General features: G+C 44.0%; 1 protein-coding gene across 1 annotated transcript in view; it reads right to left on the bottom strand.

Moving 5' to 3' along the window:
- Positions 1–23,493, bottom strand: part of agrn (agrin) — a 330,093-nt gene that overhangs the window by 50,816 nt on the left and 255,784 nt on the right. Inside the window, exons 10-16 of the mRNA XM_066672367.1 lie at positions 21,539–21,681; positions 21,057–21,162; positions 18,310–18,432; positions 16,808–16,972; positions 14,266–14,409; positions 13,075–13,199; positions 10,621–10,726 (exon numbers count right to left, since the gene is read on the bottom strand). Coding sequence (XP_066528464.1) covers positions 10,621–10,726; positions 13,075–13,199; positions 14,266–14,409; positions 16,808–16,972; positions 18,310–18,432; positions 21,057–21,162; positions 21,539–21,681 — 912 coding nt within the window. The remainder of the gene's footprint in view (positions 1–10,620; positions 10,727–13,074; positions 13,200–14,265; positions 14,410–16,807; positions 16,973–18,309; positions 18,433–21,056; positions 21,163–21,538; positions 21,682–23,493) is intronic.

Genomic DNA, 23,493 nt, shown 5'->3' with positions numbered 1-23,493 from the left:
ATACAGGAGCACTTTGTAGTTCTACAAATCCAGACTGTAGTCCATCGCTTGCTCTGCAGACTTTGTTTGCTCCCTTTCACCCTGTTTCTTCAATGGTCAGGACCCATGCAGGGCCGGTATTATTTGTCTGGTAGATCATTCTCAGCGCTGCAGTGACACTGGTGTGTTAGTGTATGTTGCACTGGTACGAGTGGATCAGACACAGGCAGTGCTGCTCGAGTTTTTAAACACTGTGCCCATTCTGTTAGAGACAAACCCCAGGTTGGTCCACCATGTAGATGTAAAGTCAGAGACAGTAGCTCATCTGTTGCTGCACAGTTTGTGTTTGTTGTTCTCTTGTCCTTCATCAGTGGACACAGGATGCCTGAGGCTGGATATTTTTGGTTGGTGGACTATTCTCAGTCCAGCAGTGGAAGTTAAAGTGCAACAAATACTAACACAACGTGTTCTCTATGAAGAGAAATAGATGGACTACAGTTTGCAATAGTGAAAGTACACAGTGGAGCTGCGAGAATGGTAGTGTAGGAACAAGGAAGTGGTCATAATGTTGTGGTTGATCGGTGTGGCTCTGATATAGACAACATTGGTGAAAACCAGAGCCAGCCAAAGCCAAAACAGAGATCCAGGGCAGGCTTGGGCTAATTTTTCAATGTGTTATGTACGGTTTTAATCCAACTCAATCAGCTCAAGTGCTTAGTAACAGTGCAATGAACAGTAAGATTATATCTCAGATAATCTATGGTTTTGTGCGAGCAGGTTTGGAGCAGGGATCAGGTTCTTAGCATTTTAAATTTAGCCGTACGACTTGGGCCCAAATTCAAGTGGAATACTGGTAAAAACCTGTCATGGCACTGAGTTAAGTTACAGATTATCTAAAACAGCCAGGATTTAAAGCACAGTCAGGAGAAGGGGTAGCTGCACAGTATTTGCCCGTGTCTCACATGAGCACTGCAAGATCAAAATTACATATCGAAGAAAAGCTTTGATGATTTCCCTTATATAAAAAAAATAAAAACATCAGGAAGGACACAAGTCTGAACCATGCAGGCTCTTGAGCAGAGTATAATGAAGGGCTTGTGCCCTGTTGTGTTATATTTGACTGAGCAGTGTAGAACGAGTGTATGCGTGTGTGTGTGTGAGAGAAAGAGAGAGAGTGTGTGTGTCTGTAGATATGAATTATATATGCTCAAAAGTTGCCCTCCTGTAGGGTTGCTTTAATCACAGACAGCCGGAGCGCCTGGTGATAAATGATTGATATAAATAGGGCAGAAATGCAGGGTTTAGCTCTGGCTTCAAAGCCGGCAAACTCTCCGCTCACAGCGCGCTTGCATCCGTCAACACTGCCGCCGCCGCAGCCTTGTCAACACCGCCGCAGAGCTGCGCTCCACCGGAGAAAAAGAGAGAGAGAGAGAGGGGTGGTCGAGATGTTAGCATTAAACCGCACTAGGCCCTTCTGCAAAGCACACGCGTTCTCTGATCCCAGCGATAAAGAGGACAATAAGAACGCCGTGAGGGACTCAACCACACTGTCAGACTGGGCCCTGCTGTTAAAGAGCTAAAGAGACCGTGGGAACAGCACAGCGATGCGAATGGCCTGGATTCTGCCTGAAGCTTCTTTTCACTCGTGCCTTTTTACCTGGATGTTTCATGGAAATTAAACGAGGGGGGGAGACGTGTGGGAGCGCAAATCCCAGTAAAGGTCACCTGCAAATTTACCTGAACAAGAGCAAAGACATTATGAAGGAGTTATAAAGCAGGCGGCTAGAGTTCACCGGTTTAGCAATAAACAGGAATGCTCAAAGACACATTTGCTGGGAAAGTCATACGTCGGGAAAGCCATCCCTTGTTGTGGAGGTTTGTGCATGAACAAGAGCTAAGACAGGTTTGTGAATACTTCATACTAGGGCTGGGTGATATGAGCACAAATCAATATCACAATTAATTGTACATTTTAACATGATTACGAATATGTTTTTGTATTAATGACCTTTATAGTTCATAGACGAGGCTTGTACTGTAAATATGCTCCAGTATTAAAGCTGGGATATTTTTTCTAATGTTGCTGGGATCCTTTTCCTCTTGTTTATTGAGCACTGTTTATATTTGGTGTGTGATTGTGCTTTGGTCACAGCATTTACATTGATTTTTTGTTCAGTGTCATCTTAATTACAGGCAAAACAGGGCAAGTCCAAATCACAGATGCTTTGTTTTTCTTTGGTACGAGCTGCTCGAGTAACTCTGCGTTTAGGATGCTTCCATGTGGCAGAGTCACATGACTATAGCTTGGTAGCGTGGTTTTAAAGGGACAGTACATGAACACACAGTGGGGACATAACAGAATAAAAATATTCGAAATAGTTGATATAGACAAGGTTATGTCAATTAGAAGTTATACAGGTCGATTTCAATACATTCATTCATTCATTATCTGTAAGCGCTTATCCAGTTCAGGGTCGCGGTGGTTCCAGAGCCTACCTGGAATCATTGGGCACAAGGTGGGAACACACCCTGGAGGGGGCGCCAGTCCTTCACAGGGCAACACACACACACACATTCACTCACACCTACGGACACTTTTGAGTTGCCAATCCACCTACCAACGTGTGTTTTTGGGACTGTGGGAGGAAACCGGAGCACCCGGAGGAAACCCACACTGACACAGGGAGAACACACCAACTCCTCACAGACAGTCACCCGGAGGAAACCCACACTGACACAGGGAGAACACACCAACTCCTCACAGACAGTCACCCGGAGGAAACCCACACTGACACAGGGAGAACACACCAACTCCTCACAGACAGTCACCCGGAGCTTTTCGTTATTCAGAGAAATCAGTGCCTGGTTTAGTGCGAGTGTCATAAGTGACCAAGGGGGATGTTGCCAAAATGGCCTCAGAGTGGACTGAAATATTATTAAGACATAAATCAACTAAGTTTTAATTTTTTACCTTATTTTCTCAAGATTTTTAGTCACTGCTACGCTAGGCAGGTCTCTCCAAGGTCTCTCCCTGTCAATGATGCTACCAAGTTGGGACAGTGACGGCTGGCGTATGCTTCCTCTGAGCCATGGGATGCCAGCCACTGTTTCTAACTGAAATATTGTAAGCACGATGTCATGATACAGCTCAGCACACCTGGAAGAGCACACTAACTGTCCAATTCTGTTATGCCAGCTTGTAAACACCTGCACTGGTTAGTACAGTGGCTCCCAACATTTTTCTACACCCTTTTATCTATGGGAATATATAACAACAGTCAAGTAGGTCTTTGCTTCCAAACGCCATTGGAGTGTACTTCAAAACAATGCTGTTACTTTGTTTTTTTTTTTACAATTGATATGCATTACACATCTCATTAATTTGCTCTGCTGCCCCAACAACTCTGCCACACCCTCTGGGTTAGTATCACCCTGAATGTTGGAGGCAGTCTCTTTTACTAAGGAATTTAAGGCAAATATGTAGGACTGAGTGGCACTGAAGCACTTTTACAGGCTGCACGAGTGAATGATGCAAAGCCCGGACATTTCCGGTAAAAGGGAGCCAGCAATGTCTCGGGTATTACATGTGAATAGGGTTTCAGAGAGTCCCTCACAGAAGGGGTAACCGCTTCAGTTGGATTTGTGATGCCGTCAATCGGCGACTCTTAAAGTGCATGCTAATAATGCTGCCGTTTGATCAGTAATTAGGCATCGAGGTGTGAAAGTCTGCGGGCGTGTAGGAACAGTGTTTATCCGGTGAGCTGTCTGAGAGGAGCCGAGAGGAGCCGGAAGAATGGGGAAAGATGCGGCGGCTCAGCGCAGGAGAGCAGAGATGCTATCGGCGCGTGTTGTGGCACATGTTACTTTTCTCCTCGACTACACCTGCCACTCAGGATCCAGACCTGCCTTTAGCTCCCAGGGAGAGGGGAGAAGGAATGTTGGGTGTGGGCCTGCTATCAGTGTCTGAGTTCTGAGGCCTGTCACACACACACACACATACACACACACTGACTGCACAGCAGCTGAAAGGGGAGAGAAGAGAGGGGAAAAAAACACAACCAGCAACTGGCAGCACAAGCAGTTCAGTGGAAGCATAGTCTAATCAGGTTTAACGCTCCATTTGATTTTCCAGGATGCATAGCTGCTGCAATATTAGAAGAAGAAAAGGGGGGGGGGGGGTAGAATCATTGTCATCTTCCGTTGCCTTGGCTGTGTAGTTATCTCTGAAAGGCGGTTATTAAGATGGTTCTGTCTTTTTCCAGGCATTAGTAAAGAGGTAGAGGGAGAGAGGGTAAAAGCAAGGTACAAGGAGAAGGAGAAATGGGGAAAGAGGGAGAAGTAGTTAAGAGAGAGAGATAAAGAGAAAAAATTTGCAAAATGCCAACAGAAGTCGGAGAAGGAAGAAGCAGAAAAGAGAGAGGGAGAGACAGCAAAGTGAGAGAGAGAGGAAAAGGAAGAAGGCTGAATGTGTGAGGGAGAGAGAGAGAGAGAAAGAGAGAGAGAGATACTGGAATAAAATAAAGGGGTGAGAGGGATAAGGAAAGAGAGAGAGAGAGAGAGAGAGAGAGAGAGAGAGAGAGTGTAAAAAAGGAAGAGGACAGAGTGGGATAGAGTAGAGACAGGGGGATGATAAAATAAAAGGGAGAGAGAAAAAGAGAGGAAAAAAGAGCCAGATAAGCGTAGATGGATGGGCTAGCAAAAACAAGAATATGGGAGTGAGCCAGGAGCAGGAAAATCAAGGCTAACGTTGAGGTAGGGAGAAGCCTGTGCCATATGCTCGCGTGTGGACTGCCAGTTTGCCACAAACATACAGGTGACGACACCATATGCGAGCGGAGGGAGCTGCCAGGCCTTGGCCACTCACTGTGCCAAAATTTCCGGAGCGCTGAGCCGAGCCGCGCAGACACCTGAAAGCTCTTGTGCACGTTTTGTTCACTTTTGTGCTTCTCGTGACGCTGACCGCTGTGTTTCACCAGTGCACAGACTGGGCAGGAGGCTGAGCGTGGGGACAGATTGTAGGCTGTTTTTTTTAACAGATCTGATGTCATTTGTTTGTCACAGAAGCCTTCTGCTCGTGGTGGAAGATTGGAGCGAAGGGAGGGGGTGCGTGAATAAAAGAGAGAAACAGAGGATGAGAAACACACCGAGATTTTACGCTAATTCCCACGCAGTCACACGTGAAATGAGCTTGTGATCTAGACCCCCAAACTCCGCTGGCCCCCATCCACCTAAGGGCTGAGCGGCCCACATGCCGCCACGGAAGAAATTAATAACAGTCACTGCTGTCTCTGGCTCCCCCTCAGGCTGGGAGAAAGTGAGGGAGAGGAAGCGCGAGACAGCGGGAGAAAGAGAGAGAGAGAGAGAGAGAGAGAGAGAGAGCTTGCAGCCCCAAGACATCACCCTCTCCTCTCCCTCAGCTCCGGCTAAGTCGCAAAGAGGTGCGGGATTACATGCCAGACACGCAGCTATCACCAAGCAACAGCCAGAGAGAGTAAGGGGTCTCTATTTAATTTCAATAACAACCTAGGGGATAGGGGCAGTAATCGCAACATGATCTCTGAACATCAATTTGCCTGCGCACTGTATCTCTCCCGTTGTGGTGGCCCCGTGGCACAGTGGCTCTACACAACACGGCGCAATAACACAGTCTACTAAAGAAGAGGCTGTTGACAAACCCTCCAGAATTTCGCAACACCTCTGGAAGGTGAAGCCTGTGGAGTTTTTCTGCCGTGGTTCTACCTGCCCTCTCTACCAACTCCAACACTTTGAAACCACTGGCATATGCCGTTCATCCTCTCACGGCTAGCCTCACGGTTTTACATTCAAAGTCTAGAAAAGAAAGGCAATCCTGTTCTCGCCCTCGGGGGACACCCTGCTGCCATCTTGAAGGGCGGTCTGATTCTCAAAAAAAGTCCAGGGAGGTGTCTACCGGCGGCCCCTTGAACCCTCGAACTGACTCGAGGGAGGAATCTACAACTTCAGGCAGTGCTGCGTGTCGAGATGAATTCCAATTTTTAAGCGCAACCCTAAAGGCCACTGCACACCAGAGCGGACGTGTCACACCGCATTACTGACCACAGCTACACTGCCAACGATCTGTATGTTACAAAAACGATATCTTAGCAAGTAAATGCTTTTTAAACGCATTCATTCTATCATTCGTTCATCCTGATCAGTGTCTGGTGGGTCCAGAGACTACCCAGAATAACTGAATACATGTCTAGAACAGACTCACCCTGTTACTCACCAACATATACACAGCTGTGAGCTAATTTGAGCAACTAATCCACCTGCCAACATGTGTCTGTGGATTACGGGAGCAAACCAGAGCAGAGCACCTGGAGGAAGCCCATACAGACAGGAGAGGGACCCGAAGTGAAGATGGAACACAGACACCCAGGTTCCCTGTGGCCAAAGCTCTGCCCTAAATGTAATAACTATACCTATATCTAAGGTGGACGTGTCTTATTCCACTGGCAAATAAAAAAGTGAACGTGCTATAAGACGTAATGCTAATAATGCGCATAGTCCTGCTTATGTCAAGACCCAATGCTTAAAGGGAACCTCCACGACTGTGGGCAATCCCACTTCTCTGGTTCTCTGGTTGTTTACATTCCAAATCTAAGCATCGTTTAAGGTGGAACGGTGTGTTTGAGTGGGAAAACCTACTGTTGTATGTAGGTGGATGAAGTTAAACTTATCTGTATTTATTTACTCTTCGAAGAACCACAGAAACTCATTTGTAACTCAGTTTGTTTAGTTTAGTAACATATTTCCTGAATTTGGAGACATTTCCACCTTAAGTGATCCAAAAAAGCAAAAATAGGTCTATATTATCCACCTATGGAGCAGCCATAAGCGATATCCTCATTTTGTTTGTGCTTTCTTAATGTTTGGAGGTTTTTCTGTTGACTAAATATACTCCAGATGCCTCTGCCATGAGAGCCTTGCATAACGGACTGAGCAGCTTTGTTTTTCTACTCATTTAGACACTGGGGCTTCGTAAAAGTAAAATGTTTTCCAGCACGCAAAGAGACGAGAGCTAGCAAATGGTGAGGAAATATCTGAATTATATTTTTAATATGTGTTTTTTTTATTACAATCGTGAACTCTGCCTTTAAACCAAAATGAACTGCCATTGGAATATGAGTGTTTGTAGATTAAAACTACAAGTAAAAAGCATTGGTAGGAATCACATTGTTATCTAATTTAGACACTAAACTCACATATAATCCACTGTGGTGACAAGCATTCCATGTTTTCAAGTGTTTAAAGGGGTTTGTCCATTTCAAACTTGTGTTCGCTTTGTGTGGCGTACAAGGAAATAAGAAATCTGAAGAAAATGAGAAGAAAAAGAGCTATGACCTGGATGCCCCTCTCGTCATAATGTGTCTTGAACGTTCCAGATTCTCGTAACGTTTCTGAATGTTGTACACCTGCTTTACACAACACTGAGCTCCCTGTCTTCATATCTAACACCCTGCATATATTTAACTCAACACCAGATCTATTTCTAGCAGTCTTTTATAGACTTCTAACACTAGCCATTGACTTGTCTCATGAATCTCTCCTAGTGGCTCTGATCAATCAGCCACTTTTATCATAACTCTGCTGCCAGAGGTTGACCGGTGAAGGACGGCTCTTCTTTTCAGTCAGAGTTCTCCTCATGCTGATAAGAAGTTTCTCCTACCTCTGTCACACAGAGCTTGCTAATTACACTGGCAGTACAAATCAAATGATGTAAGAACAAAAATAAATTCATCTTCTGCTGAAATAGATGCAGACAAGCACACAACACGTGAACCAATCACGATCAAGAAGAGGTTACAGACCAAATGACACTATGATTAGGAGTTCTATTGACTATTGATAATATTAATTAAATAATTATTTTGGAAGTATACAATGCTGTTAACACATTTTCCTGAGCCCTGATGTGTAAAGTTTCTTCAGGATAGCGTTCAAACATTCAGAGTTATCAGTTACTAAAAGAGATGAACCTTGTACAGCGTACACTACAGTCCTATTCAGACAGGATTAATTTTACCTGAGGAAATGGGGTAGCATAATTATTTCCAGACTGTCTCAGTGATTTTTGTCCTGTCTGAATTTCAGATCATTTTTACCTGCTGTGGAAAATGGCCAGTTAAAATAAACTCAAGTGTAAATTAATCCCATCCAAATTGACATGTGGGTGAATATTCCGTCATATCCCATGGTAAAGGAGATTTTTCCTCAAGATTGTGTTGGAAGAGGCGTCTAATGACGTCATATATGGCACTGATCATACAAGTCCTTCAAATATGTGGCGAACTACACTCTACAGTCAAATTCACAATACGACGTATAGAGATACTCAGAAGTGTGGAAGTTCTGAGCCGAATAGCAGCCTACAGACATGTTATGAATGTGTATCCTACTCATTACGTTACTACCATTAATTGTAATGGCATTTAAAATAATTGTATAAAGGATTGAGTGAGTGATTTTTTTGCCATCATCTCTCTCCCCTGTGATCTGTTAAGAAGGACTAGAGGATGAAGTCATTGGGAGCTGGATATATTTAGTTGGTGGGCTGTTCTCAGAACAGTGGTGACAGTCTAAAAAAGTCCAGCAGCACTGCTGTATATATGATCTACACTGTGAAAAAACATGCACACAAACATTCCACTACAGCAACGCATAAATCAAGTATCCACCTCCCATCTCAGTTATTTACTCCCAGATTTCTTCTCCAGTGCAAATCCATCGTAAATATTACTGACATCACCACAGCTCCCAAGACTAATCCTCTCCAAGTAGTGCTTAAACGGCCTGTTTCTTTGATTTCAGAATAAATGCAGAATATTAATGTGTAGTGTATCCACTTTTGCAGTTGTAAAAACTTCTGGAACATTTCTGTGGGGCTTTGATTGCATTCAGTTATATTAGTGAAGTCAGTTACTGATATTAGATGATTAATTTTGGATCCTTGATGTATTAGGCTGTGCTAGATAATGGCAGAGATTCTTCACAGCCTGATTAGCCCTTCTGGCTGATGCCTTGGCATTGAGATTGGTGAAATTAAGCTCATGTGCAACTACTCCCAAGCAACTGATCATCTGTGTGGTAAACGGATGCTACTTAATTGAATTCACTGGTTATGAGGATTATTTACTAGTATTTGGACATTCGTTCATTCATTCATTCAGTGTCTGTAACCGCTTATCCAGTTCAGGGTCGCGGTGGGTCTGGAGCCTACCCGGAATTACTGGGCGCAAGGCGGGAATACTCCCTGGAGGGGGTGCCAGTCCTTCACAGGGTGACACGTACACACACATATTCACATGTATGGACACTCTGGAGTCGCCAATCCACCTACAAACGTGTTTTTGAACCGTGGGAGGAATCCAGAGCACCTGGAGGAAACCCACGCGGACACAGGGAGAACACACCAAGCTTCTCACAGATAGTCACCCGGAGCGGGACTTGAACCCACAACCTTCAGGATCTGCTGTGCCACCGTGCCTCCCATATTTGGACATATCGTGTATAATTGTGTACTTCGGAGGTCTCCCTGCTCAGAAACGTCTGATTCAAGACTTTGTTTATAACAAGATGTAGATGGAGTGTTTGAAATGGGCTGTCAACAAATGCACCCTGAGCCTTCTGCACTACAGTTGAAAACCTCTAACCTACGAAGCTGTACGATAGCATCATAATAGAATCACTTCATCATGCTTAATTTCTGCAGCAAAACGGACTTCATTTTACTGAATTGAATTAAACTGTGGACAAGGAGGGGAGTGTGTGTGTGTGTGTGTGTGTGTGAGCTTGAGCTTTAAAAGTCTGGACACGCTACAGGAGCCAGCAGCTGGCATCACCCGTCACGCCTGCCGCCCGCTTCAGTGCCACGTCTCAGAGCACGTCTCCGTGGAGGGCTCCTCTGACGCGGGCTGGCATTCTGCACCTCACACACTGCCAGCATGAAAAGGCTCGACCTTGGCCCAATCCCAGAATCCCCCTCTCTTTTTCACATCCAGAGAGAGACAGAGTCTGAACATCCCTCACTCCACTACCTCTACTTCTCCTGGCTCAGTGTGGAGCTGAAAGTAGCCACAGCAGCAGGTTTTGAAGGATCTTCCCCACAGACAGTGGTCCTAAAGCCTCCCTCCAGTCCACACACACACACACACACGGGAAGGGGGGTTGAAAGCAAACAGTCCAAATGTCGCCCACTTCCAGGGGATTCAAACACTCCGGTCTGGAGCCAAGCAGCAGCCTCTCTATCTACAGGGTAGCATCTGGTCGGCTGCGTCCTGATCCCCTGAAACCCACACACATCTAAACACACACATTCATACATGCACCTATACACACAGACACTGCTGATCCTTTATTTCCCATCAGTCCTGCCGTGCACCCCAGCAGAGAGCCTGGGCAGGAAGATGTGATCTGGTGAAAGCCGGCTTCCCTTACTGTTGTGTGAGACGACACGTGTGAGAGCTGACAGTGGTCTGTCTCTGTCATACATCATAACTTCAGAAAGACCGATATCCTGTCAGTCCGAGAGCAGGCCTGCAGTGATGTGTGTGTGTGTGTGTGTGTGTGAGTTGGTGGGTGCTACATTGACTGGTGGAGTGATTTAGAGAGCAGTCTCACCTGTGCATTGGCCTAAGTGCTTCACAGTAATTTCCTTGTCCTGTCGACAGGCAATAGTTCTCAGCTGGCACTGGTCAGCGTAGGTCACACCATCCGAGCCACACACCTGCCCACACAGCAAAGAGTCACAATACACTCATAACACACACCCTCAGCTGTGAAGCTGAGTTCAGAGAAATGTCCAAGTTACACAGGTTTTTTAAAAGACAATGAGCCAACTTTGGTGTCTGAAACTTGCTTTTGTTTAGTGTTGGCTAAATATCTAACACATAATAGCATTCGTACATCAATGTACACTGCAAGAAAAAAGAAAAATCTTAGTCAGTTCATTTTATTCAACAAAAATACAGTGGAACCTCTACCTACGAACTTGATCTGTTCCGTGACCCGGTTCGTAAGTGGAAAAGTTCGTTTCTTGAGTCAATTGTACCCATGTAAAATAATTGAAAAGCAATTAATGCGTTCCAGCCCCACCCCGAAAATCACCCTTTTTGCACTGATATATGTTTACAACACTCTCAAATGAGTAAAAAATACATGTAGCGTTACTAAAAATAAAAAAGAAATACAGTGGTAACAGTAATAAAAAAGAAATAAAGTTATAAATGGTTACACATCGCTTCCTTGAAGACGTGATGACTGGCAGGAGGAGAAACACAGGCACTGGCTGTATGACGGGAGGTGGGGAATGGGTGGAATAATGGAGAGTAAGCGGGTGAATGTGGGGAGACGAAGCATAGATACGGCTTAACTTAGCACGGATTTCGATGTCTGCTATTTACACCAATGCTATATTGCTAAAACTACAATTTGCTAATCTTAAAAGCTCACTCAAGTCTGGGCGCTGGGAGACTCACCCATTGGGGTCAGTGGCCATTTCCAGCCGCCGGCTCGGCGGAGGCTCGGGTTCGTTTCTAGAGTCATGGTTTATTGGTGGAGGAAAAATATTCAAATGCCCGGTTCGTATCTTGGAAAGTTCGTTAGTATAGGCGTTCGTTAATTAGAGGTTCCACTGTACACAAGTAGTTAGAAAATGGCAAGCAAGAAGATTTTATTCGTCACTGAATCTCAGTTCCATCAAAGAAAAAGTGCTGTAAAAACATTTTCAAAACAAATTTGTTCTGTTTCTGGAGATAATACTGTATCCAAAATACTTGTACGTTTTGGTTTAGACAATTTAAAGATGGTGATTCTGATGCTAGCAATCATGAATGTAGCATAATAATAGTTTATATTTACAAAAAAAAAAGAGATTTAAAATTAATTCATTGTCTGTAACCACTTGTCCAGTTCAGGGTCGCGGTGGGTCCGGAGCCAACCCAGAATCATTGGGCGCAAGGCGAAGATTTAAAATTGTAATTTTTAATACTATGCAACAGTACCATAAAACGACAAAAGAGTGGGAGAATATTTCAATTACGAATTGCAAGGCTGCAAATCATAGGTTACACAAAAATGTTTTAAAACTTATTCGTACACCTATACACCTTTACACAGTGTTAAAGCATAAAAGGGATTATGCAAATAAGAAGATGTAATGATATGAGCCATTTTCATACAGGAGTGCTAATAATATAGAGCATGTGGCTAAAGCTATTTACGCAATTGCAACATTTGTTGATCAATATCAAAGTAATAACAATGTGGTGATCACAACGGCGTAGATTTGCTCTTGACTTTGGTGGGGACCTTTTTTTTTTTTTTTCTTTGCTCCGTGAAAAAAAACGACACTGTTCCAGAACTGACAATTGGCAGTTTTTTGTGCAGTTAATTTCCAAACCACGTTATTCACAGCTACAGACGATTTTAGCCTGCTGTTGTTATGATGGACTCATTTCGTTAGCGAACTTGACTTTGAGTGACTTTAAGTGGCTTTAAGTGACGTTTCTTCTTCACTCGCTTTTGACACCCGTGTGTCACCCACGATGCACCTGAGCCTTGCACAGTAACACTCGCTTATGACTGGAAAGTTTTCCTTCCAGGTTTGACGCTGCTAACAATCAAACTACACAAACTACAGAGAGTCATGTGACAGCAGGGAAAGGCACAGCCAATCACACTGATCATATGTGTTACGGTGAGGTAGGACTCGAGTAGAGAACATGATTTAACCCTTTCTGCACCACTCAGTTAATGAGACGTTGACAGATTGGGTTTTTTTTATTGAAGGTCAGATTATTGGTGGGGACACTTTAATAATTGCTGGATATTGGTGGGGACACGTCACCTCCGTCTATGCTAATTCTACGCCCTTGGGTGATCATGTCGGGAGGAAGCAGTCTGCAGATTCCAATCATGCAATTGTAATCCTTTTTTAAGCTCATGATTATTACTTATTACTTATGATAACTTACTTAGAACATTTTTTGTTGTTATTTTCATAAACTGGTCTAATCACATTGCTCAATGTATCAACAAAGCATGTTTCCTGTGTTAATGAGTGTTGAAATCCACCTTGCTCTTGTTGGTCTGGTCACAGTCCGGCGAAGGGCACTCGCAGTGCGCCTGTCCACTCACTTCCACACACGAGGCTCCGTAGTGACACTGCAGCTCTGAGCAAGACTTGGGAGCGTGGGGACCTGCAGCAAGAGTTCGCTCATCAGTTCTGCGTATATAACTCCCCTAGCTTGTCCAATTACTAAAACATGAGCGGCGGTTTGATTTCAGGTCGATCCCCTCGTTCTGAACCCTGAAAAAAAGCCAGCTCCGTCCTCGTGTTTGAACCCAGAGCTTGAAGTAGCAGCTGGCCCTTGGAGCCCCAGAGACCCTTCGCCACTGAAGTCACCAAAGCCCACCCTTTGCTCTGACATCACAGCGCCATGCTGCAGCAAGGGGGTCCCTCTTATCTTTCATGTGAAGCCTTTCATCTGGTTAGACCTGCAGGAGCCACCCCCCTCCTCCCCCAGTGCCCCTCCACTCCAGTGGGACTAACAGTATTGGCTTCATTAAACACTTGACTTCCTCAATTCTGTCAATAGCTGACAGTAGGGCTCTAATTACACACAGTCGAGCTGCTGCGGTGGGCTCCCATCAGGGTGCTCTGTCTAATTTCCCCTGGCTCTTATTTGATTTCTAAACGGATAGACACCTTGTTAAATAAGCGATTTCGATCCTGAGCATCTAATTTGATACTAACCTGGCTGTGTCAAGAACTCAAATTAGTTTCTGTTCCCTTTTTTTTTTAGGGGTAACATTCATGTTGCTCGTCGGGATCGTTTTCTAAATGCAGAAAGATTCATAGAGATACTCATAATAGCAAAAAAAAATAAAAAAATAAAAAAAATAAGGAGATCAAAAGCATACATTTCTGAACCATATCTCTCCATTTTGGGGGCTCATTAAAAGCCTGTAGAGACAGGGAATGCCCACCCCCTGTCAGCTACAGCTGAGATGGACAGAGAGAGAGAGAGAGAGAGAGTGTTAGTAAGAGGTTGGTGAGGCTCTGCAGAGTTGCCAGGTCCTCTCTGCTCTGCTGCTAGTGCATGCAGCAGGGAAAGCTGGCGTGATGTGTGTGTGGCGTGATTTCGGTGTGTGTGTGTTTTTTTTGTGTGTGTGTGTATCTGTGTGTGAGTGTGTGTGTGTGTGTGTGTGTGTGTGTGTGCTGGTTGTAGGTGGATGTGGGGTTTGAGGAGGAGAGATTTTTACCTTTGTCACAGCCATTCGCAGCCATCTTGCTGCCGTCTGGACACACATCACACTTCATGCCCTTCACCCCGGTCTTACATGAGCACAGTCCAGTCATCTGCTCACAGTCATCTCTCACTGAGCCCACCGCATCACAGTTACACGCTAGAGAGAGAGAGAGAGAGAGAGAGAGAAAGAGAGAGAGAGATATTGGATCCTTTGTTGTGGTAGGTACAGCCCACCAGAATACTGACCACCACAGACTTTAAAAAAAGAAATTAAAAACTTTTCTTTTGTTTAAAACATAAAAGGGTTAAAGGTAACACATTAAGGGATAAAGAGGGAGACACCAAAAAGAGGGGGGAAATATGAAAAGAAGAAGGAAAGATTTGGAGCTGGAAATACAAAACAATAAAAAATGAGACAGAGAAAGAAAGGAAAAAAGTGATGTAGAGGAAATGAAAATACAAAATCAAAGATCTCTGTAAAGAGTAGAGAGAGGAGAGAGAGAGAGAGAGAGAGAGAGAGAGAGAAAGAAAGAGAGAGAGACAGAGAGAGAGAAAGAGAGAGAGAGAGAAAGAGAGAGAGAGAGAGAAAGAGAGAGAGAGAGAGAGAGAGAGAGAAAGAGAGAGAGAACCTCTGAAGAGTGAACAAGAGTGAAAGTGAAAGGGTGAGCTACAGAGACAGAGAGATTGTGAAGGAAATATAGAAAGGGAGTAGAGGAGCAGAGTATGAAGAGAGGAGTGTGTGTGAAATGATTTGAGATGGTGATAGAATAATATAGAGATGAAAAAAATATGGGAAAAGAGATGAGAGAGGGAGAGAGGGAGTGTGAAGAGAGAAAGCGAGCAAGAGAGAGTGTGATAAGGATGGAGAGAGGGATGGGTGGTAAACAAGCTGAAACAACAGAACAAGCTGAGCAGTTTTCATTAGATTTCAGGCTTCTCTGAATTCGATTTCAGTACACACACACACAAACAAACACACACACGCACACACACTCTCCGTTCTATGACCTGTGGGTCGTATGAGAGGTTGTTCCTCTACGGCTTTGCCTTCAGCCAGTGGGAGTTCATTGGAGGGTCAGGCAGTCCTGGAGTGAGAATGTAAACGGCAACACACACACACACCCACACACCCACGCTAACCCTGCTGACCACCCCTGGGATAATACAAACCACCTCACGCTGCTCAAATCAATGCTTGTTTTCCACCTCCTTCGCGCTGCGGTGATGCGCTAATACTGTTCACTGCTCTACAGGTCAAAGTATAGTACACACACAGACACACACACACACACACACACACACACACACACACACACACAAGCACACATTTCCTGCAAGTCTCAATGGCTCCTGGACGCTTCTGTCAACAGAAATCACCATCAGGACGGATGAGATATATGCGCCTTGTCTATTTGGATTTGCACAAAGGCGAAGGCAGACCGGTTTTAGCGTTACATTTAGCACTCCATAACAAAGCTCTGTGGGACATACGGGAGTATCCAAGGAATACTGATCTAACGCTTTACAAAGGAACCAAGAGACAGAAGAAAAGGTAAAAAGAAAGCTGAAAAAAATTGGGGACTACAGAAGACAATCCTTCTTCAAGTAAGAGAGAGATACAGATAGAAAAGAAACAACAAACGAAACCTAGGCTCAAATGTTATGTTGTAGCTTGTTATGGTATTAAGCATAAATCCCATGTTTCTGGGTGACAATAGCAGCCAGTGGGTGGTAAGTTAGCTGAGCTAGTAGAAATGCCAGACATTGCACTGTCTTGAGTTGATTCTGATGAAAGCTCATTTCCATTTGGAGGGGGAAAAAGATCTGTGTCTATGATAGTGACTTTCCATCTCATAACAGCGATAATAGGAAGCTTTCATAACTTCCCTAACTTATGATGAGATAATAAGTCATTACAATTTGAATGGGGTAGTAGACTATGACTTATGGATAGTCATGAAATGCTAAGTTATAACTATGAGAGAGCAAGGCATCACCATGAGATGCTAAGTCATTGCTATGAGATAGTAAACCATGCTAACAAGATGCTAAGTTAACTATGAGATAGTAGGTCATAGATATGAGATGTTAAATAATAACTGAGTCATTACTATGAGAGAGTAATCATATTTATGAAACTCTAGCTTGTAAATAACCTTTTAATTAGTCAATGCTAAGTAATAATTATGAAATACTACGTCTGTTTTAGGATGCTAACATTGCGCTAATGAGAGACTTGTCGTGATGAACCCGTGACCCAGAAGAAAGCAGCATGCACAGCAGCATTGATGTTCGTGGCTGTAACAAAACTGTTGGGTAGTGTCACACACACAGATGGACATGGCAATTCATGTCTTAATTTCAAGGTTTTTTTCCCCCTTCAAGCTGAAACTCCATGGATTTTAAGTCTTAAGGTCTTAGGTGAGTTCTCCACTACCACCTCAGTCACAGCATGAAACTGTCCAATAAACTGCTCAAATAAACCATTTCCTGAAAGCAATTTCCGAGTCAGCTGCCTCTCCGCTCCGTAACAAAGGTAGGAAAGTTTCTCTTACGCGTGCAGCCGCTGGTGTTCTCAGTGACGATGCCACGGAAGTTCCAGAAGCCTGGCTCACAGCGGTCACACCTCTGTCCCCCAACGCCAGGCTTACAGGAGCACTGACCAGAAGTGGGGTCACACGTGCCTCCATATGAGCCGTACGGGTTGCAGTGACATTTGCCTGAGTAAGAACACACACATTCTCATTACTGACACACACTCCAGAAGCAAGAAGACATTGCTTGTCCTCTCCCTGTTAAAACTTTTGGGAGACCTTTCAGAAGGATTTCAGTACAAAAGAGCAAGCTCTCTTTGTTAGCGCTGCCATGATCCTGTGCAAAAACTGCACAGTCGAAATAACTTTGTTCAAAAGTGCTCATTTGAGAACATGATGCAGATCTTTTTGCATTTAATAACAGCTTGGAAAGTAAGTGTCAAATTATTTGGAGCTATCTAAACTCTTACTGAGAGGTAATTGTATGTTGGACAATATGTCTAAAGGTTAAATTACTAGTTGGCTTGTTATAAGCATGAATTTTTGGACTTAGATTCCATTAAATTTAATATTTTCTGTGTAAGTTAAGCATTGGATGTGACCAAAGCCATAAAGAAAACTGATTATTTTTCAAGTTGTGGTGATGGGAACCATCTAAAGGTTTTTATACATCTAAAGGCTACCTCACAAAACATGAAATAGCTGGAAATATGTTTGCTGATGCCTGCTACATTGTTTAAAATAGTTTTAGTGTAAATGATAAAGAATGAATTAATTTTAAAAGTAATTAAGCACTTATGTAAATTCATGTAAATTCACAAATGTAACTATAAAAAAATACGAAAACAAACAAACAAACAATTAAACAGACTTTTGAATTCAAAAACATCTGCTGTCCTTTACATGGTGTATTTCAGGATACAAATGACCAGCAAAAAAGATAAAATTGCTTGGAATTAAATCTATATAAAGGCGGCACAGTGGTGCAGCAGGTAGTGTCGCAGTCACACAGCGTTGTGGGTTTGAGTCCCGCTCCGGGTGACTGTCTGTGAGGAGTTGTGAAGTGTGTTCTCCCTGTGTCTGCATGGGTTTTCTCCAGGTGCTCCGGTTTCCTCCAACAGGCCAAAACCACATGTTTGTAGGTGGATTGGCGACTCAAAAGTGACACTAGGTGTGAGTGTGTGAGTGTGTGTCGCCCTGCGAAGGCGGGTGTGTTCCTGCCTTGCCCCCAGTGATTCCGGGTAGGCTCTGGACCCACCGGGACCCTGAACTGGATAAGCGCTTACAGATAATGAATGAATGAATAAATCTATATAAATGAATATGCATTGAGACTTTAGAATGTACTTGATTTCTCTTTGAAAACATCAGAGAGGCAACAAATCCCAATATATTACAAACTATATTATCTTTTCCACGCAGGTCCACAGTATTCTGTTTTGTGCTGCTCCCCTAACAATGACCTCAGCTAAGGAATCAAGGGGTCAGGGTCATAGTAAGAAGTAACAGAGCACTGTACGTACTAGGGCATCCTGCCAGTTCCACACCGAGGGCCGCCGTCTTGTTGTCTTTACAGCATCCGTATACACTCTCGCTGCAGTGTGTGGTGCTGGTCAGACCTGAGAAAGGTTTGGAAGTAGTAATAGCTGGGAGACAGAAAGTAAAAAAAAAGGAGGGAGGGAGGGGTGGTGCAGGAGAGAAACAGACGAAACAGAAGCATGTTGAAATATTTGCAGCGTTCTTTTAAGACAAATTAGACAAAGCAATCTGGAGCAAAAATGCAATTTAGCTCAACACAATAAGAATTGCTGGAGGAGCAGAGGTTGGGGAGAGAGGGGGAGAGAGAGAGAGAGACAGAGAGAGGGAGAGTGTGAGGGAGTGAGAGTGAGCCTGCACTTGGCAGCAAGATAACAATTCTATTTACAGTTCCCGACGACAATGCAGAAATCAGGGAAAAATGATGCTATTACCAGGCACCAAAACAAACAATGGGCAGCTCAATGAATGTGCAGGCGGCTGACGTTTGACACATCTTGGGGGGCCTGTTCTCTGTGTTTATTCCTGTCTGAGATAGTGCTCTATACACACACATGGCAATGCCTTGGACTCATTCATTTCCATGCAGCTGCATGTTTGCTTTAAAACCTACTTGCACATGCAATCTATAACAATAAGCAAAGTACATGAATTCGTCACTGCAGACGTATAGGGGGGAGAGCTTCTATAAATCCTGCACGCATTGAGTTATATGAATTTATTTTTAAGGTGTTATAAGGCAGAGAAATACGATAACAATTGTATGAATAAATGCCATCTTTAGGCCTGTAGCAGTTTATTAACAGCATTTCCATGCATACTGTATTCATACTCCTTTAGAATGGCATGTATAATGTCTGCTTATAAACTATACTTATAATGCTGATTATAAGTTAATATAATTCATATATAATAGAGATATTAGCTCTACTCTCCCAGAACAAGCAGGGGGTTGGGGTTATGATGTCACAACAAATCATCAACCGTGTATAGGCTGTTCATGAGCTGTGTGACATTGGTTACAAAAGACAACATGGTAAATGATGTGAATTACAGTAACAATGCACGCTTTCAAACTGTGATTTCGATATGAAAACAGTTCATCTTTCAGACCTAAAAGGAGCAGTTAGCAATATATTTAAGCACAGTTTAGTGAAAGCCAGATGGTCCGTTTGTCTCACTCCCCCTCCCCCTCCTCTCACTTTCTCAGAATGGGTGGTAGAAATGGAGAGGAGAGAGCAGATCGTTCTTCCTCTGCGTGTTTGTGGTGTGGCGTTAGGATCAGTGGACTCTGGGTTATAAATCACGCCGTCGCTGGTGAAAGCGCGGCGCCGGGGCCCTAATGGTGATGAGTCGCTGGGCCTTTTCACCACACTTTCCCCAGCACCAGAGATGGGCTTCGGCCACACTTCATTAAACTTCTCCCTGCCGCACTGGCCCTATTATGACGCAGGGACGTTTCATTTCATACTTTTCTTTCCTCCTGTCACCGTAGCACTTTTTTTTTTCTTCCTACTTTCCACTACGTTCATCTCGCCTTCAGTGAAATCCTTCCTGATGCCATTCAGAAAAACACTTATATCACCAAAATGGACCCTTTACAGGGCAGGGCCACTCCATCTCACCCTCAAAGTAGTAGATGTAAATCCATCACTCCAGAGAACAGTAGCAATTCCTCCCACTTTATATATATATAGGAGGATACACACACACACACACACACACACACACACACACACACAAACTCTGGTTTCAACAAGGGTGAAAATAATGTTAACAACCATTTGGCCCTACTTGATCTGGATAGGAAACGACCAAAAAGAAGCCACTCTCCTGGCTGTTTTACTAAGGGGAATCAGAGCAAGGTTGTCTGGGGGTCACTAAAACCTAATTTCCAATTAGCGGAGCCGGTTGCATGCTCTTGAGGCTGCCTGTCCTCCCTGAGCTCCGAGGTCGACACTTGGGCAAAGCCGAGTCGCTTGGCGCATATCAACCGCAGTGGCCCAATGAGATTTCCATTGATCTGGGCCTCGGCCAATGGGAGCAAGGCAGCCGAAAAGCCCCCAAAAAAGTTCTCCAAAAAGGATTGATTTTCCACGGCCGCTACAGAAGCATGACTGAGCCTGGCTGGAAGGCCTGAGAGGCTTTGGAGCAGAAAACTCAGCAAGAAGGAGAAGGAGTTATAGGGAGAAAGAGATAAGAAAAGGGGGTGGGAGAATGAGAGGAAGAAAGAAGGAAAGAGAGGGGAGAGAGTTAGAGAGAGAGGGGGAGAGAGAGAGAGAGAGAGAGCGAGAGATGTAGAAGGGAAGGGGGAGAGAGGGAGAAATGTAGAAGGGAAGTGGGGAGAGAGAGAGAGATGTAGAAGGGAAGTGGGGAGAGAGAGAGGGGGGGAGAGAGAGAGGATAAGAAGCAAATGAAAAGAAGGGAGATAGAAAGGGAATAAAGATAGAGTGCAAGTGAGAGAGAATCTGTGTGTCGCTAGAATGAAATTCTACTGAGGCCTAAGGGAATAACTCTGCTCTGATCTCTCTCTCTCTCTCTCTCTCTCTCTCTCTCTCTCTGTGTGTGTGCCATATAGCTCAGGATGACTCTAGCCTCCTGAAGCTCACAGGAGCACACCTCTTGCATTCTAGTGCAGTGCTATGGGCTCATATTCAAGGCCATGGTCTCAGTAGCAGTCAAGCTAACCTCCAGCCTCCAGTAAATGGATGAAGGGAGAGAGGCACTTCCTCACCTGGGCAGGGTCCTTGGCTCTGAAGCAGCAGGTCCACCTTGGTCTCGCACCTGGTCTTCTTCAGCTCGCATTCATTTCCGTAGGTGTGTCCATCTGAGCCGCACACCTGCAGAGCATCATGGGACACCAACAAGCTCACGGCATTGTAACCAGAATAACCTTTAAATGCACTGCATTTCCCCGGTGTACCTCAGAAACAACTGTGAAAACCTTATATCAGCAAAATGCACATCATAGTAAAACATTTATTCACTTTATCGGAGGTCTTTGATCCCTACATAAGCTTTTCATCTGCATACGTTACATAACTTGCAAATATAATCAGACCCACAGTAAAGTGTCCCCAAGGGGTTTTATGGGTTAATGGAATTTAATAAATAGATTGCGCTGGCTATTTTGATATGAAATATAATAAACCAGGCAGGGTCTGTCTTTGCATGTGTGTGTGTGTGTGTGTGTGTGTGTGTACGTGAGAGAGAGACCTGGCTGCGAGGCACGTTCTGGCAGGTGAAGTCACACACGCAGCGATCATCCTCCGAGTCCTCGTCCCACGATCCTCCATACTTCCTACAGCGCTCCTGTTCACACGCCTCCAATCCAGATCCAGAGCCTCCGGAACCACAGTCTGCAGAAACACACACACACAAATAAATAAATAAATAATTTTTAAAAAGGCATTTTTGGCATCAGGCTCATGCGCTTATCCAGAGCGACTTCTTAACCACGTCGCAGATGGAAGCTAAATCAGAGCTGGGAGTCTTGCCCAAAGTGTCTCATTAGAATACTGCAGTGTGCACCCGAGCTGAGCAGTGAGCCCTAGTCTCCTGTGTAGAGGGCACTGGCAATAGCCACTACACTTACCAACCAACATCTGAAACTCTCCTCCCATGATGAGCTACTGACGATGTAAAAACTACACTAGACAACAACAGCTCAGATCTTAGTAAGTAAGTAGCTCAGAAGTACCCCCCCCCCCCCAAAAAAAAAAAGAAAGAAGAGTGAAGACAGGAAGAGACACATGGACACAAGGGACCACGTAAACATTTGCTGATTTGCATATCTTAATGCCGCACATTGTCTACTAATAAAGTCAAATATTCCGGGATACTTTCAACCATCTCTTTTTATCTGCAGCTGCCAAGAATTAATAGGCGCTGGCTGGTGAAGTATTTCTACAGTCGACACATGGCGAGCGCTGGATATTGGAAATGGCTTCACGTTGGAGTGGAGATTGAACCAAAGGCGCTGCTGGAAGCTGGAGATAATGACCAACCATGGAGAGGACCAGCGATTGACAAAATAAATTAACAGCAACATCGCCGGTGCCACCAGCGACGCTTCTTTACATTTCAATTAAAAGCAGGAGACGGGGAAAAAAAAAAAAAAAATATCAAGAAATATTAGCGCTCCTTTCTCCACGGCAGGAAATCAATGGAAGGTCTTACAGCTTTAATATCCTGATATGAGCACTGGAATTCCATTGTGTTAACAGTAATTAGCATCAAGCCCAAGCTCAGAGAAAGATTTCAGGCTCGGGAAAGTGTGAAATGGTGGAAATGGTGAAGGGCAAACTCTTAACTCAGATTTTTACTCTCCATAAAACTTGAGCATTAAGTATTAAGATAAAGGGAAGTGCTAAGATGTCCCAAGAGTGCTCTCCAAAATGAAACAGATTTTGAGGCGTCTCATAAAGCACAATCTCCCTTCTTCTCTCGTATTTATTGGAAACGGCTGCTCATTAGTCAAGTGAGTAGACTCAGAGGATATATCACACCCTCCACTCCATCACCCAGCATTAACGTTATGGCCAGTGACAGCTGTTCAAAAAATCTCCTAAAGAGAAGCATCTCTACACTTGATGTCGTCTCACTAATAACACGCCACTCCAGAGACTAATTTACAGGCTCCAGGTTAAACACAGAGCTTGAGGCTAACTTAACCCTTAAAATCCCTCAGCTATTGTCTTGGATTATTATTTTTTTTATGTAATTACACAGCACAACTTGGCTGTGGAATTTATTCAAATTTGTTCAGGCATCAGGGGGTTTAAATCTGACCTACTGCTTTAATTCTCATCATCAGCATCTTCATCATTATCATATCATCGTCAACACTATGACTTGCTATTTAAATATGTCTATTATATTAAATGTAGTAACAGATACTGTGGGAATTCATCAGAAAAATCACACAAAAATCATCATTAATCTTATATAGTAAATGAGAATTTTGCGAAAATACATCTATTTTGAAACAATTGACTGAAATTATTTGAATGAGCAGCAGGTAGTGTCACAGTCACACAGCTCCAGGAAACTGGAGGTTGTGGGTTCAGTCCGGGTGACTGTCTGTGAGGAGTTTGGTGTGTTCTCCCTGTGTCTGCGTGGGTTTCCTCCGGGTGACTGTCTGTGAGGAGTTTGGTGTGTTCTCCCTGTGT

Source organism: Hoplias malabaricus, chromosome 5 (genome assembly GCF_029633855.1).
Source record: "Hoplias malabaricus isolate fHopMal1 chromosome 5, fHopMal1.hap1, whole genome shotgun sequence".
Classification (NCBI taxonomy): domain Eukaryota; kingdom Metazoa; phylum Chordata; class Actinopteri; order Characiformes; family Erythrinidae; genus Hoplias; species Hoplias malabaricus.
Note: the sequence above shows the minus strand (reverse complement) of the source record. Positions and strands in the feature narration are given on the sequence as shown.